Source organism: Ananas comosus, linkage group 5 (assembly GCF_001540865.1).
Source record: "Ananas comosus cultivar F153 linkage group 5, ASM154086v1, whole genome shotgun sequence".
NCBI classification, from domain to species: domain Eukaryota; kingdom Viridiplantae; phylum Streptophyta; class Magnoliopsida; order Poales; family Bromeliaceae; genus Ananas; species Ananas comosus.
In genome coordinates, this window is record NC_033625.1 from 10116284 (window position 1) to 10127978 (window position 11695).

At 42.1% G+C, this 11695-nt stretch overlaps 1 protein-coding gene across 1 annotated transcript; it reads right to left on the bottom strand.

The window, feature by feature from the left end:
- On the bottom strand, positions 10685-11484 carry LOC109709918 (probable calcium-binding protein CML18; the record flags this gene model as incomplete). The annotated part of the gene is given in 1 exon segment (XM_020232295.1): positions 10685-11484. A coding segment is annotated over 1 exon segment (492 nt), but the record flags the coding sequence as incomplete, so codon positions are not given.

Here is an 11695-nt window from a genome sequence, read left to right on the forward strand (position 1 = left end):
ACGACTCTGTGCGGTATACGGACGTGTATATTCCGCAGATATTGTTTCAGTATACTTTCTATTTTATTTGTTACTGATTGCTATAGTCTCGTTTATACGTCGATTCAAGATAGTTGTTCGCCTTTATTTTTCCTTTTTTTTTCTCTGATTTGGTAATCTTGTATTTCTTTGATTATGTAGTATTCAGAGGTCTATGTTTTCATCCCACCAGAGATATTATTCAATGTTTTGAGAGTGTTGGAGAGGTTGTCTTTTGTTTTCTCTCCACTTGGTGGATAGCGGTTTAGGGAGCTATCGATCGAGCTCCGCTTTGGAAAGGGCGCTAGGGCTTGGGGAGGGCCTCACCTTCCGAGACTTTTTTTTGTATTTTATCCCCCCGTACTCTTGATATTAAATATCAAGGGTCACCCGTTAATGACTGGACGTGGTTGACGTGATGATCCGGGGTTTCTCTCGTCTATTCCTATTGTATTTAATTGACGCCATTTATTCCGTATTATAATTTTACGATGAGATGATACGGTGTTCATACATCTTACAGTTGTACCTCATGTAGATGAGATGTACTAGGTCATACGGTTATGAATTTGTTCATACGATACTACGTTGTTCATTATGATACTTCATATTATATATAGAGTTTCGGTTGTTGTATAGATCATACATGATAGGACCGTTAGGTTCATGTGATGTTACGGTATTCGCTATGGCAGCTCATAGGATACTTAGAGTTACAGGTTGGGATACGGCATCGTACAGTTCCTTAGGTTGATGATACTGGACAGATCATCACTAATAGTTGAACAACTAATTATAAGACTAAGTTAGAGTAAGTCCTAGATGTGCCCACATCAGGCCGAACACGGCAGATTCACGGACACCATCGGGTTGTAAGGACGAGAACCTTACACAGACAGAGTGAGCTGGGGCATCCGAAGAATTATGGCGTGCTCGCTCGTATACAGCGCATCCGATTGAGGCCTCACAGCCGAACATCCCTCGCTGGGCATGTTCGTACACGCTTACTCGTGTTTACCGTTCGTTCGTACCAGTTTTGGAGTTCATGGGTTAGTAGTACAGAGATTGTACCATTGTCAGTGATCGTTGGGTTTCCAGATCATGATACAGAGTTACACTTCCAACTTCGGTATCGTTATTTATGTTACATGTTTCAAGGTTGGTCCTTGTGTAAAGTTAGTTCTAAGGTATTAGCGTTCCACTTGTTTGTTGTATTGTGTAGAATACAATAATGTACGTAAGTGTAAATACTGTAGAATGTAGTGTTTATGAATAATGTAGATTGCGAGTTTATGTTAGGCTAAATTGTACTAATCATGTTAGAATACTGCAAGTCGAAGAATGTAGTAGTTCTTTTCGGCTGAGTTCTGTGTACGATAGAGACCAGCGCCAGCATCTCGCGATTGATTCATACAAGAAAAGTTATGTTGATAATTGAACCGTATTAAGAGTATTATTATTGTACGTGTACGTTAAATGTATAGGTAGTTCAGATTACGGCGAAATACTGTAATCGAACGATTCAGGTATAGATCAGGTTCGGGTTACGGCGAAATACTGTAATCGAATGATAAACATATGTGAGATCGGATACAGTGAATTACAGCTATACAGGTTGGTACAGTTAGTACGCAAGATTCGGGTTCTCACATTATATATACGGTATACGTGGTATACGTTGTACTAGAGTTAGTTAACATTCTTACGATTGGCATCCGGGGATCGGGTTGTACTTTTGAGAGATGATATATCTCCAGTTTATACGTAACATATATTGTACACGTAAAATTCGTAAGATTTTAAGTGTTTATTACGTAGATTGTATTTATACGTACGAAAAGTAAAATGTTGTAAATTTAGTAGTTGTTACTCTCAAAGAGTAACACACCGATCCAGTTTGGGTGGCTTGACAGCACATCAGGGAGCAAAGCGGCTTGCCTCAACAGGTGCTCAGAGTTTTATGGGATTTTCATTACTCGCTTCCCTATGTGTTCCTAATGCTTGTTGCTTATTCAATTTGTAATTGGTTGAGTTTCTTTCCCGGTTTTGAGTGGATACCACCACTTTTAGGGAGTGTTCGAGGTTTACCTTCGATCTAGGGAAGGTTAGGTTGGATCTATCTCCAAGATTTTCCTAATTAACTCGAGGTTTTCGGGATCTAGTTTTTAGGGGTTTGGTTTGTGATTAAGGAATAAAGATCCCAAAGATATGTTTTTGGTATTTTTAGTACTAGTTTTCTCTTTATCATTCGTTGATTTGAAAGTACTTCGGGGGTTTGTTCCTAGTTTTGGATGATCCCAAACTCTAGAGAGGAGGTTGTTTGAGTTGAGGTTCGAGGGTTCGAAGAGGGTACCACCTTTATCGTGGTTTTTCGTTTTTCCTTGTTTTTCTCTCCTAAGTTGGAGTTTTTAGAGTTGGTTTTTCTTCTTTTTCTTTCACCCCTTCTCCTCTTGAGGGAGTGGAAGAAGAGGTGACGACCGTTCGGGTCCTTTGTGGTACCCCGCACCCCACATAAACATTATTACGATGTTATTGTTTTTGTGGGAGGTTTGGGCTCGTCTGACGTAAGACGTGACGCATGGCCATGTGCCCGGGCGCATGGCCATGTGAAGGGTGCTTTTCCGGTTTGGGCTAGGAGCTCAGCCCCATAGTAGTTCATGGGCAACGGTTCCTAACTGCTAGATAAGCTAGTCAACGTTCCCAGGTTCCACATGAGTTTCTAACTAGAGGTCAGCCCCATAGTAGTTAATTTCTAATCCGGTTTCCTACACGTGTTCTGTCGCATGGCATGCGCCATACCGGTAATACTCAAGTGCCACTACGGCAAACCCGAATGATTACGGGGCCGTCGTAAATACCTGAACTACTTAGCTCAGAAATCTGGCAACAACCTAGCTACGCAGCACCACAAGTATCTACTGCATAACCAGATAAGCTTTTCGCTTCTCCTATATGTACTATATATTGTTGCATGCATTTTAGGGTAAAGTAATGATGAAATGTGATGATTGCATGATTGTGAGCACAACTTGCATAATGAGATGGTTGAGAACCTAATAATGTCAAAACCCTAGATGTATGCATGAGAGAAAATGTGAGCACCCAAAGTGAGCAAAAGAACAGAGTGGCACAATGACATAGATCGAGTGGCATTTGAAAATGTAAAGTAAAGAGACACTAGAGTTAGTGTGATGCAAAGAACTAAAGTGAAGTAAAGAATGAAGAAAGTGACAACGTGTGAAGTTAAAGTAAAATGGGGCAATAAGAACAAGAATGCTAGAGTTAGCAAGTGAAATGAAAATGTTAAGAACGTGATTGCATGAGTTTGCAACATAAAGTGACGTAAAGAACACTAGAGCTAGTGTAAAGTCAAGATTGAACTTATAATCCTTTGAGTTAAGGATATGATCATGCTTGCTATGAGTTCCGTGCTCGAGGGCGGTCGCTCCCCCTCGGGCGATGCGCTCCGAAGTTATGCATCCGGGTTGGAGTAAACCCGTAAGGACGATCCTAGCTGGTGAGTTCCTGCGATTATGGACTTAATGTGAAGCAAGTTAATGTGGCGAAACCCCCGGGTTAGCCTTGAGATTAAAGAACAAAGAGCAAAGAACAAAGTGTAAAGAACAAAGAACAAGAGTAAAGTGAAAAGGATAAAGAATTTGCATAATCTGCATATATTTAATGTTGAGCATATTTCTTGCTATTTGTTCAGGCATATTAGCATCATGTTATAGAATGGTTACTATCTTACTTATCCTTTCTATTATGCCTGAGTTAGTCCTAGTGGGAAAGTCGGTGATGTTGGGGCCGAACCCACTGGGAACTTTGTTGTAGTTCTCACCCCACTATTTCCACAGAGCCGGGACCGAGCGAGCCGGCGAGCGACCGAGGTAAAGGTATCGCGCCTTAGACAGAGGCCACCAATGTTGGGTTTCATTTTGTTAGTAGACACCCTTTTTTCATCTTTTGTATTTGATGATTAGTGATGTAAAGAAAGAATGTAAAGTTTATTTTGAGGAAAATGTGATGTAAGAAAGAGATGATGTAATGAATGTAAGAATTTGTTAACTTATTAGATGAATGCAATGTATGGGATCCAAAGTGAATCATAGTACAAGTGAATGTTTAGTTTTCCTTTTTCTTTCACTAATGGCTATTGCTTACCCTCGTGTAAGCCGTTTGTGTATGTTTCCGCTAGTGCTTTTCTCTATTGATGAAAATGTATATGTGACGAGCCTTGGGCGGATAGGGGAAACTCTGTCCGTTCGGCGTCTGTTTGACGTGCTCGGGTCGAGCCAAAATGGCATCGGTCCCGGGGCGTGACAGTTGTTGGACCGGTGCGTCGTGGTATTCATTGAGGACATGTTGGTTTATTCACGGAGCGAGAAGGAACACAAGGAACATTTGAGGACCGTGTTGCAAATACTCCGGAAAGAGAAGTTATATGCCAAGCTAAAGAAGTGTGAATTTTGGCTTTCGGAGGTTACCTTCTTAGGCCATGTTATATCCGGGAGTGGCATCTCGGTGGATCCAAAGAAAGTTGAAGCAATTAAAGATTGGCCTCGCCCGACAAGTGTAGCAAAAATCCGTCGCTTTCTTGGACTTGCGGGCTACTACCGGCGGTTCGTGGAGGGGTTCGCCAAAATAATTACTCCACTAACGCGCCTTACGCACAAAGGAGTGAAGTATGTTTGGAGCGACGATTGCGATCGGAGCTTCGAGGAGTTGAAAGAAAGATTGACATCGACCCCGGTGCTTGCCTTGCCGACGCCGGAGGAGATCTTTGTAGTATACAGTGATGCTTCATATATTGGTCTCGAGTGTGTTTTGATGCAAAATGGGCGAGTCATTGCATATGCTTCGCGCCAATTGAAGAGTTATGAAAAGAACTACCCGACTCACGACCTTGAGCTAGCCGCGGTAATATTCGCGCTAAAATTGTGGAGGCATTATTTGTACGGTGAGCATTGTGAGATTTATACGGATCATAAGAGTCTCAAATACTTGTTCACCAAAAAAAAATTAAATATGCGACTGCGGCGGTGGTTAGAATTGCTAAAGGACTATAATGTTACTATTCTATACCACCCCGGAAAAGCAAATGTCGCGGCTGATACTCTAAGTAGAAAATCGGTGGAAAACTTGGCTTCGGCAATTACACCCCAACCGTCATTGCAAAAAAGAGATGCAACGGTTTGCACTTGAAGTAGTGGCTCCGGGGGTGCCGACTACTCTTGCCGCATTGGTTGTGCAACCGACCTTGTTGGAGAAGATTAAAAATCTACAAGCTTCCGATCCATATCTCCAAAAATGATTTTGGTATTGGGGTGTGCTGGGTGTAGTTGAAAACGGTAGTGCCGATGATTTTGGTATTGGGACCGATGGCGCACTTCTATTCAGAAATCGTTGGTGTGTGCCCAAAAATAAAGATATTCGAAAGGCAATTATGCAAGAAGCGCATCAATTGTCTTATAGTATTCACCCGGGCGGCACTAAAATGTATCAAGATTTGAAAGTGCATTATTGGTGGCCGGGCATAAAGAAAGATATTGGGGAGTTCGTGTCGCAATGTCTCACGTGACAACAAGTGAAAGTGGAGTGCCGGTTTACGGCGGGAAAACTCCAAAGTTTATCTATACTCGTTTGGAAGTGGAAAGATATTGCAATGGATTTTGTGACCGGTTTGCCTCGATCTCAAGCCAGGCACGATGCGATTTGGGTGGTTGTGGACCGGTTGACGAAATCGGCACAATTTTTGCCGATCCACACCACGTGGTCCGAAGACAAATTAGCTCAAGTATATCTCGACGAGGTTGTGAGACTTCATGCGGTTCCGGTGTCTATTGTGTCGGATCGAGACCCTAGGTTCACATTTTATTTTTGGAAGAGCTTACAAGATGCATTGGGCACACGGATCGATTTTAGCACGGCATTTCATCCTCAAAGTAATGGTCAATCGGAGAGGGCAATACAAATCCTTGAGAACATGCTTCGGGCGTGTGTACATGATTATAAGGGCGGATGGCATGATTATTTACCGATGGCGAAATTCGCATACAACAATAGCTATCAAGAAAGTATTGCGATGGCGCCATTTGAAGCCCTTTATGGAAGGAAATGTCGCTCTTCTATATATTGGAGTGATGTGGGCGAGAGAGTTGCTCTTGGCCTCGATGTGGTGTGGGAGGCGAAGGAGAAAGTTCGTCTTACCCGCCAACGACTTGCGACGGCGCAATCTCGGCAAAAGAGTTATGCCGACAAACAGAGAAAGGATATAGAGTTCGCGGTTGAAGACCGCGTATTTTTGAAAGTATCGCCAATGCGAGGAGTAAAGTGGTTTGGAGTCCGTGGGAAGCTAAGTCCCCGGTATGTTGGACCGTTTGAAATATTGGAACGGGTCGGTGCGGTGGCAAACAAGCTTGCATTACCACCAAGGCTTGCGGGAGTTCACAATGTGTTTCATGTGTCAAACCTCCGCAAGTATGTTCACGATCCCGAGCATATTCTCTCGTATGAACCGTCTGAGCTTCAAGAGGATATGACTTATGAGGAGTTCCCAGCGTATATCATTGCTTGAGAGGTGAGAAAACTACGGAGCAGCGAAATTCTGTATGTTAAAATCCGTTGGAGCAATCACGATGATAGGGAAGCTACTTGGGAGCTTGAGGACGCAATGAGAAAGCATCATCCTCATCTCTTCGAAGATCTGAATTGAGGTATGGATTTAGATTTCGATTAAGCTAGTTTCGCGGACGAAACTAATCTTAAGGGGAGGAGAATCTAATATACCAAAACTTCAGTAGACTATATCAAACTTCAGTCAAATTGATTAAAATATGCAAAAGAAATAGTTGGACAAAATCCATTTAACATTCCAACCATGTTGGAAGGGTTAAAGTTGAGTTCCAAAAGAGTTAGAAAGGTTCTAGCATTGCTCGGCGCGAATTGGAATCGAAATAATGCAAAACTGAAATTTTGGAGCTTTGTAACCGGTTTAACACCAAGGGTGTACCGGTACCAGTAGGCAGACCGAGAGCAGCTGTTCTCGGGTTTGAGAAAATTTGGTTGTTAAACCGGTGACAGATCCAAATGGTACCGGTACCAGACTGCTGACCGAGAGAAGCAGCTCTCGGGTTAGCCTCTGCGAGATCGTGTTACTGGTGACAAAAATACCTAGTACCGGTACGCAGTGTCCCTCGCAGCAGACTTTGGTCTGCTGCCAATATGAAGATTGGGAGGGCCTTTTTGCTATTGTAACAGCTTATAAAAAAGACCCCACACCTTTCCCTTCTCTCTTTACAGCTGAGAACTCCCTCCTATCTCATTTCTCTCCCACTATCTCTCTAGAAACTCTCTCCCAAGGTGGATTTGGAGGAGAACTTGGAGATTTTGGAGGAGATTTGGAGCTTTTGAAAGGTTAGGGCTCTCCTACAAGGTGGACCTTGGAGAGCTAGTGGGCTAAGGTGAGGTTTTTTTGATTGAAAGAACTAAGTTAGGGTTTGGTTTTATACCCTAGATCTTTCGGCTTTGATCTTCTTGCAAGGTTAGAAACCTAGTTGAGGCCATGGAAACCATGAAATCCATATTTTCTTTATGTGCTCTCATGGTGGATTTTTAGAGTTCATGTTAGATCCCCTAGGAATGGTTTGAATGACCTAGAAATGGTATTAGGATGATTCTAAGCTTGTTTTTGCTTAGCTCCAAGATCAAACCAAGAAATATAATTATATGTCATTGTTAGGGCACCAAAATTGGGGCTTTTGCCCTAAGTTGGTTTAAAGGCAAATTGACCTTATAGAAATTAAATTGGGGGTATTTCTAACTAGTTTATGAACTTGGTTTGGAGTTCCGACGAGTCTATATAAAGGTATTAAAGAAAAAGCCTAATTTGGCTTCGTTTTGCCGCATGCGAGAGAATAGGCGCCCAAAAATTACGAAATTCGAACCGTATTCCTACAAGGTGGGGGGTGCTATCCGGAATCTCTGAATTCCCTTCTATGTCTATGTTGCTTTTTTATTGAGCATATATGAATAGTGTCATTCATGCATGATAGGGTAGTTAACATATGGATGTTGGTTGAGTTTTCAATTATATGTTTCTAACGTAGATGAACATAGTAATTTATATAGAACCATATGAGACATGTATGTTGGAACTCTATACTTGTGTGAATGTGAGATATGGACTATGATAATAGTAAACAAGAGTGACATTGATATTAGTGATGAGATTGGCATCGAGATATGAATTGTTAAACAAGGTTAAACTAATTGTGGACTTGTGGCAAGAGTAGTCTAGAGAGTGGCATATATGACAAGATAGAAACCTGTTATTTATTACATTGTGACATTGTGGTATTGTGGCTAGTAGCTATACATTCCCAAATTGGGGATTGGATCGATACTCACATTTAGTCTTGGCTTGAGGGAGGTAGCTCCCCATCAAGCGTTGCGCTCCGGAGTTGGTCACCACTGGGCGAGATAAAGTCCCCCCAGAAGACGATCCCTAGAGTGGTTCGAGTCCCCCGTTAGAAAGGAATTTTGGGTTGTGAGTTATGGGTTAGCAAGTGTTAACCGGGTTAATTGGGTAAAAGGCAAAGTGAATGTGGAAAAGCATGCATGCATATTTATCATACAAATGATTATATATTGTTGATCAATTTTCTTACGAGCATTATATTAGTAGTAGCATTAGTTGGTTTGTTATCTTTCTTTCTTGAAATACATATGCCTAAATAGACCTAGTGGGTAAGTCGGCGAGGTCGGCGGCCGAACCCATTAGGAACTTCGTTGTAGTTCTCACAGCACTAACCCTACAGATCGGAGTGCGAGCGGGGCGGCAGAGGACCGAGACAAGGGTTTAGCGCCATAGCTAGTGGCCACTGGAGTATAGTCATTCTTTTTGGTTTATCTATCAACTTTTATTATGTTGAACTAGTGATGTAAAAGAATCATATATTTTGCGTTGGATGACTATATGATGTATAAACCATGAATGCAAAAAGAATGAATGTAATAACTTTAGTTTAGTTGTATTTGGTTAAAATGTAATCAAATATTATGTATGTGGTTGTATGCAGTAGTTTAGAGCTTTCACTATTTGTTGTTGCTTACCCTCGAGTAAGCCTTATGTAATTGCAAATTTCGTTGTTTGATTGCATGATTATACTTGCCGTTGGAGCCATGGACGGATAGGGGAGGTGCTGTCCGTTCGGCGTCTGTTGACGTGCCCAAATCCGACCAAATAGGCGGACCCCGGGGTGTGACACTAACTTAGCCGCATCATCATCAAATCCGAAAATTTTACTAATTTTTCAAATATAAATATATCTAATACTTATTAACTAAAATCATATCCTAATTTTTAGAAATTTATTTCTTATAAAAAATTCTAAAAATTTAAAAAAGTCACTAAAATAAAATTACCAAAAATAAAATTCCTAAAATTAATTAAAATAGCCAAAAAAATGATTCTAATTAGTTTCTCTGGCTACATCAGGTTTTGACTGGGATTAGGATTGTGATAGTTTTAGAGAAAGGGAAAAGAAAAGGAAGGGATCGGCCAAAATCTGGCCAATAAGTAAAAGAAGATTTAGAGGAGGTGAGAGGAAGAAAAGGAGTCCCTTAAAATCCCGCCAATAGGATGGAGAACATAAGAGTTAGAGGAGGTGAGAAGGACTTGAAATCCCGCCAATAGTATGGAGAACATTTTGGAGAGTGTTGGAAACCTCTGGAGTTGAATGGGAAAAGAAGAAAAGAGCGGCGCACCTATCCCTCAGCCCAAATTACCGACCCTACTTGCTTCGCTTTACGAGCAAGGGAATTTCATATATCCTATGGAGCTTTTCTTGCTTTTCTTATATTTATTAATTATCTGCTAAAAGGACTTGGATCCCTCTGTTTTCTCTCGCATACACTTGTGTTGCAGCAACTTTTTACTTATTGTCAATTATATAACATCATTCAATCCAGAAATTAAACTAATTTTGTTTGAAATAAATCAATCATTTAACTAAAGTTTTTCTACCTCGCTAATGTTAGTAAAATATTATAAAATCTATTTATGGTGTGCAACATGACTCTCCTATGGTGCTCTACGCCATCGGATGCTCGGTCCTACTAAATATTAAGTTTTGCTTTGTCTATGCATAATTACATACGCCAAAAATTAGTATAGTACTTTGAGATTGAGAAATAAAAGAAGTGCTCTGAAATTATGCTGATAATAATTAAGAGAAATAGTACGGGTCCCACATTACAAGTTCGTGCTTAACCAACGACAGTGTCTGTTTCGCCCGGCGACAATACCAAAGCATGGCATTACGATCTTCAACAGTCCCAAGTTTAATGGGGGATTGCACTGCAGCGGCATCGAACTAGGCCCGGAATTATTCAGAAAAGATAACGGCCATCGCTAATTTCCATTCTATGGACAAAATAGAGGTGGCACCTGGAGGATATCGCAAATTTCTCCCAATTTTAAGGGGTTGCTCGGTTTCCAAAAAGATATTTCAAAAAAAAAAACTTCACAGAAAGAGTAATATTTTTAATTTCCTTTTCCAGACTTTATTTTGTAGTTTTTTAAGTTTTAATTTTGATCTGAAAAGCAGAAATCATGAGGAAAAAAAAAACAAAACAAAACAAAACAAAATAAAAAAAAAAAAAATCGTGAGAAACGTCTTTCTTGACAAACACTTTGTTTGTTAGGGGATTTTCTTATGTAGCTCTGACTATGGTGTACTAACAAACACTCATATAGAGCAGGACAAACAATTTGCAATAAAAAAAAAAAAAAAAAAAAAAAAAAAGTAACAACATCGATCAGACGACAATATATAAGATCGACTTTTCTAGATTCTGATTAGTCGACGAGCTTGTAAATAAAGACACATACATATATGTTTAAATGTATAGCTTGGGCTGATCAGCAGCGAAAAGCGGCAGTCAATCACATGATCATGATCATGATCATGATCATGATGAGCTGGGTCCGGAGCCGGAGCCGGAGCCGGCGGCGTTGTTGGTGTTGTTGGTCATCATGTTCTTGAACTCGTCGAAGCAGACGCTGCCGTCGCCGTCGGCGTCGACGGATCGGATCATGCGGGAGCAGTCGGCGACGGAGCAGGTGTCGCCGAGGCGCCTGAGCACGAGGTGCAGCTCCTCGGCGGTGATCCGGCCGTTCCGGTCGAGGTCGTACATCTCGAAGGCGTCGCGCAGCTCGGCGTCCGCGGCGGACGGGCGGGACGGGCGGTGGAAGGCGGCGAACTCCTGGAGGTTGACGAAGCCGTCGCGGTCGGCGTCCATCTCGTCCATCATGCCGCGCAGCTCCTCCGGCCGCACGTCCGACCCCAGCGCGCGCACCACGCTCTCCAGCTCCGACGCCGAGATCCGCCCGTCGCCGTTCGCGTCGAAGCGCGAGAACACCTTCTCCACCTCCGCCATCGACCCCAGCCCCTGCGCCGGCGACGGCGACGGCTTCTCCCGATCCGGTGGAGTTTGGGGATTCGACATGGGCGCGCCGCGCTTTGCGATATACGACGGAACAAACTAGAACCAGAGATGTGCAACGACGGGCCCCTAATTATAGTGAGGCGAAAATTGTACGCAGCGCCCCTCAACTATGGACTCCTTCGTAATGGGTCCCTCAGCTCATATTATTATTATTATTATTATTATT